Raw genomic sequence first — 6000 nt, 5'->3', positions numbered from 1 at the left:
CTTTAGAGCCTCCTTTAGGAAAGACTGATGCTTCCTTTAGAGCCTCCTTTAGTAAACACCGATGCTTCCTTTAGCCTAGGAAACACTGATGCTTCATTTAGCCTAGGAAACACTGATGCTTCCTTTAGAGCCTCTTTTAGGAAACACTGATGCTTCCTTTAGCCTAGGAAACACTGATGCTTCCTTTAGAGCCTCCTTTAGCCTAGGAAACACTGATGCTTCCTTTAGCCTAGGAAACTCTGATGCTTCCTTTAGCCTAGGAAACACTGATCCTTTCGTTCCTCTTTTCCTTTGATTTACATTCAAACCTCGTGATATTTGAGATTATATCTAGATTATATCTAGATTATATATAGAGCTGCAGGGGAAAGTGAGAGAAATACACCTTTTGTAGTCCATTTTCTGAAATCTGTCAGGTTTTTTTCACACCGGTCGCGTCACCGGTTTCTTTAACTCCTTTAGGAAGCCTCCTAACACCTTTCCTTAACTCCTTTAGTAAGCCTCCTAACACCTTTCCTTAACTCCTTTAAGAAGCCTCCTAACACCTTTCCTTAACCATGTGACATCATCCACGGGGGTTAAGGAAAAGTGGATAGGAAAGGAGAAAGGAGGGAATATTTGGACGGCTCCACGGTGCAGCACACCCTCTCTCTCTCTCTCTCTCTCTCTCTCTCTCTCTCTCTCTCTCTCTCTCTCTCTCTCTCTCTCTCTCTCTCTCTCTCTCTCCCACCTCCACCTGCTCCTCACCTCCTGGAGCCTCATTATCCAATCAGCAGCCAGCAAACCGCGTGCACGAGCACAGGCAGCCCGTTCACACAGAGTTAACGTTTGGTTTACAACATAAACGGAGTTAGATACATTTCGTGTTCAACGTACATTTCCCCCCCCATATTTTTCATACATTTTTTAACAAACCACACAAACAAACGTATTTTAATCCCTCTTTAATACACTTTTAAACCAACTCTTTATCACTGGGCTACAGACAGATGAGATCTAAGGATCATTCAAAGTGTGATCTTCCCTCAGGAATTGAATCACTTCAGAATAAATGCGGTGACATGATGACAGAACGACTTTCGAGCTTTATTTTTGCCTCGGACACCCAGGAATTTTTTTATTATCATTTTTTTCTTTTTTCTTTCTGCGGTCGCCCCTGGTTACTGGTTAATGTCGGTGATTTGTTGCGTTGTAACCAACCAGCCAAGCCAGCCCGCTCCGGGCTGCGCTGCGCACCTACACGCGCGCGCGCACACACACACGCGCTCAGACGCGGCTGCGCGCTTCAGCTTCGACGCACCGGACTGATGAGTGGGGAGAGCGGACGGAGCTCATTCACCCTCACAGTTCAGGAGAAGCCGCGCCGCGCCGCTTCGTTCTAACCCCCCCCCCCCCCCCCCCCCACCACCACCACCACCACCACCACTACCCTCCCGGGTCTCTCGCGCTCTCTCTTGGATTGCAGGACAGTTTTGCGCGCCGACATGAACCAGACGGCCACCGTGTCGCACCAGGTGAAGTGCCAGTCCACCAAGGCCATCAAGGTAGGCTTATTTCCCTGTCAGCAACTTCTGTCCCCTCACGCCGTGCGGAACTTCCGACAAAAAACCCCCCCAACTTGACAATGCGCAATGACGCGCGGCCACTTTGGAGACGCTCTCCGGTGAGCGGTTGCGGGAGCCGCTTCCCGGGGCTGTGAGGAGGACCGGCGAGGAGTCCCGCTGTGGCGCAGTGGCCACGTTTCATTCTCATCACGTCGTCCTGCTTATTTATTATATTCTTATGAATATTTCACACTGTGCGTGTGCGTGTGTGTGTGTGTGTGTGTGTGTGCGCGCTGAGAACGGACTGCATCTCCTCCGGACGAGGAGAGAAACGATGCGCTTTAATGATTTTATTAAATTTTTTTTCCTGGGAAGGAGGTCTGGAGGTGCAGCAGTTTGTTTAACTTCCCCCGGAGGAAGAGAGGAGCTTTCCCGATTCCGACCTGTTGTCGGAATTGACGCGTGCCACCTGAAGTGGCTTGCAAAACCTGCGTGCACGCTCGTGCGTGCGCGTTTTTTTTTTTTAATGCTGAAGTGGAAGGACAGGTTGAGTCACCGCAGTGTGTGTGTGTGTGTGTGACTCAACAGTGTATTGATTTTGACCGCTGGTTCTGCATCACTTTTCAACCTCGAAGTCCCACCAGAGAAATTCTGCTCTGGGCAAAATGTATTGATCACCCCCCCCCAATCAGATCCCCCTCCCCACCGATGTCCCTCATGTCCACAGGATACAAAGCAATGTGGGGACTGATGGAGTTGTCCCAGGGGACGACTGATGCTTGGTTTGGACAGTTTGGGGACGACCTGCTGCTGCTTTCAGGTCTGAGGCCTGTGAAGTGACTCACAACACCACCTTGTGGTAGAAACTGGTATTGCACCACGGTGAAACACGGGACTTGGGTTGACTTTTTGATGGATTTAAGCTGAAATTGTGATTAAAATGGTTTTCCACCTCCACGGCACCATAAATCCTCCCAGGCAATAAGCGTTTACTTGAGAGGAACGGAGTTTGGTCGACTTGAACTCGGGGTGCAGTTCTTTGCCGTTTTCTGTCTGTCGCCATGGCGTCACACTTCGCTGGAGCTGCGACGCGTCAAGTCGGGCTCAATCTGTCAAACGGTTACACTTTCTTTTTCTTTTTTAATTTCATGAAGGATCGATCAAACGGTTCAGCCGGATCGCTCGCACAGTCGTATTTGGGGTTGAAAGTAGATCAAAGGGAAGCTCCTGCGGTGCGTCAGGAGTACGACGACATCCTCGCCTGTTTAGAGCGGAGCAGAGATCTGAGGACGCGCTTTGTCAAAGATTGTGGAAAGACGACAGTTTTTCGCTGCCGACATAACTTGTGTGGCGCACGAGAGGACGGACGCGTCTGTCTGCCTTGCTTTAGCATCGCCGTGCTTTGAAGCTTTGGAGGACTTCTCCATTTTCACTGTTTCTCTGAACTCCTGTTTACTGAGGAGATCTGGACTGACTCGACCCTCCTGACAGAAATATGAAAGAGGTAGAGCATCTTCCTCCTCTAACATCAGATTATAGAGCATCTCCCTCCTCTAACATCAGATTATGGAGCATCTTCCTCCTCTCGTATCAGATTATAGAGTATCTTCCTCTTCTGATATCAGATTATAGAGCATTTTCCTCCTCTAACACCAGATTATAGAGCAGCTTCCCCCTCTAACGTCAGATTATAGAGCATCTCCCTCCTCTGACACCAGATTGTAGAGCATCTTCCTCCTCTAACACCAGATTATAGAGCATCTTCCTCCTCTAACACCAGCTTATAGAGCATCTTCCTCCTCTAACACCAGATTATAGAGCATCTTCCTCCTCTAACGTCAGATTATAGAGCATCTCCCTCCTCTGACATCAGATTATAGAGCATCTTCATCCTCTAACACCAGATTATAGAGCATCTTCCTCCTCTAACACCAGATTCTAGAGCATCTTCCTCCTCTAACATCCAGATTATAGAGCATCTTCCTCTAACACCAGATTATAGAGCATCTTCCTCCTCTAACACCAGATTATAGAGCATCTTCCTCCTCTAACACCAGATTATAGAGCATCTTCCTCCTCTAACATCCAGATTATAGAGCATCTTCCTCCTCTAACACCAGATTATAGAGCATCTTCCTCCTCTAACACCAGATTATAGAGCATCTTCCTCCTCTAACACCAGATTATAGAGCATCTTCCTCCTCTAACACCAGATTATAGAGCATCTTCCTCCGCTACAGTATCTATGACATAAACTATTCTTTTTCAGAGAAGAAACTATAATCGGTACTGATTTTCAGTAATTTGCTCAAACGTGAGCCACCAGAGCTTGAGAAATGTCTCATGAGACGGCGGCGGTCTCGTCACATGACACACGCCGCATTATGAGACGATTTTAAACGGGGAGGAATAAAGACGAGCTGTTACAGTTTTATCTTGAGGTGTTCAAAGCGAGGAACTCTCAGGTGTGTGGCTCAGGGAGACGCTTCCAGCTTACCGAGCCTCCGTCACGTCACTTAATTCCACCTGAAACCTCCGCCGTCGAGTCGAGTCGGACGCCGTCTTCAGCCCGACGCCACGCAAATCACCGTAATGGAGTTTGACGGGGGACTCGGATCCAGATTTTCCCCAGCCGTTCCCCGGACTTGTGGGCGACGCAGTAGAAGTTGCACGTTGTCGTCTCAAAGAGTAGCGCAAGAAATCAACGAGCTTGTTTTCTATCGTGACGTTCATGCGAACGCGGCATCGACGCCACGTCAGGCGTGTGGAGAAAGTATAAGCCCCTCCGATAGATTTCCATAAACCCTCTGCTGTGATGTGCTTCTGCTGCCTGATATGTCCTTTCATGGAGTTGTTTTTCTAGCATCGGTATCTTTTCTTTTTTATTGAAACGACTTTTAACCACGATAACGGCGAAATCCTAATGTGTCTGTTTGTGTGACAGTGTCACAGATGGCCCGGCTGATTGAGCTCCAGATCTGAAGCTCTGACTTACTGTTTGCGGCTCAAAGAGACTTTTCACTGTTCGTTCAAACACTAAACCGCTAAAGTTTTGACTGTTGCTCTCATTTTGTTGACGTCTGTGTTTTATTTTGCCGCGACTGAGAAGACCCTGAAATACAGTTAATTTTTTATTGCCTACAATAGGAAATATGCTGAAAATCACGATATATTAAAATAAGACGTTATGTTTGGTATCATATACGTTTTTTTTTCCGTCATGGTTTGAAAATGTAGCAACTTTGATGATTAAACCATGAGAAGAATGACGTCTGGTTCATGTATCATATCGTATCGTCCCAGAAAATAAGGTGTCCCGTCATTTCATGAATATTATCCCTGCAGTATTTGGGAAATGTCATATTTTTTGATATCATGTCATATTGCAGAATGTTGTATCCTCTTTAATATAAACTAATGTGTCATGCTGTGTTATTGGATTTTGTCTGGTATCACATCGTGTCCTACTGGATCATATTTACTTCTGCAAATGAAAGTTGGGAGATCAACAAAGTTTTGATCAAAGCATAAATTTTTTGCAAAGACTATTAACCCGAATTGCACGGAATTTTCCGGGATGATTTGTCGTCAAACGAGGATCAGTCGATTAGATTCTGGGGACGTTAACGTCTCACCGCTTCCGAATAAATCCCCCCAAAACTGTTAAAAAAATGTCCCATAAAGCGGATCAGAGGAGCAGCGCGTGGCGGAGATCAAAGGCGTTCAGCGTCGGTTGCCATGGAGACGCTCCGTGCTCAGCGTTTCACAGGGATGTTGCTACCTGGCGCGCTAGTTGAGCTAACGGCTAACGTGCTAGCCGTGCTAGCCTCCGTTCATCAAACAACTTCGTTAGTGACGGCATGTGCTCTACCGAGTGTAGCTCTAGTTTATTATATCGTACGAACTCTCTCTCTTTGCTTTACAACTCCTCATATTATGTTACATCATATCTCTCATCATGTCCGAGTTTAACATTTCATGTCACAATGTGACTTATTCAACCGTCCATGGGGTTTGTTTACGTTGTTGTTGTGTGCGGTCGTCCTCCAGTGGACCGCCATACTTTCTTTTTGCACACTTGGCTCATTTATATTGTTGCTGTGTTTATCATGGAGCGCTTATATGTTGTGTTGAAAAATACTGTACGTATATTTCCTGCTATATTGTATACTTTGCTTCCTAAATTCCAGCACGTGGTGTATTTGCATTATTGTACAGTATATTCTGCTTCTATTATTAGTTCTAGTGTGTTGTGGGTTTTTTTTTTTTGCTCCTTTTGCCTCGCTGCTGCTGCAACAATGTCAATTTCCCCGCTGTGGGATAATTCTACTACAATCTGATATATCTATGTTCTTAAAAAGAAGAGACGGGTCATGTCACGAGGGTCATTTAGAGGATAAAGAGGCTTCGGATCAGATGAACTGAATGAAGCCCGTTCTGGGATTTCGGAGTCCAG

At 46.4% G+C, this 6000-nt stretch overlaps 1 protein-coding gene across 1 annotated transcript in view; it reads left to right on the top strand.

The window, feature by feature from the left end:
• Positions 1 to 1484: 1484 nt before the first annotated feature.
• LOC308131566 (inactive dipeptidyl peptidase 10-like) overlaps positions 1485 to 6000 on the top strand; it is a gene marked incomplete at both ends in the record, with an annotated part of 281690 nt that continues 277174 nt past the window's right edge. The window contains 1 exon segment of the mRNA XM_080498342.1: positions 1485 to 1544. Coding sequence (XP_080354468.1) covers positions 1485 to 1544 — 60 coding nt within the window.

Source organism: Blennius ocellaris, assembly GCF_963422515.1.
Source record: "Blennius ocellaris genome assembly, chromosome: 6".
In the NCBI taxonomy this organism is placed as follows: Eukaryota; Metazoa; Chordata; class Actinopteri; order Blenniiformes; family Blenniidae; genus Blennius; species Blennius ocellaris.
The sequence above is the reverse complement of the archived record's forward strand: the minus strand, read 5'-3'. Positions and strand labels throughout refer to the sequence as shown.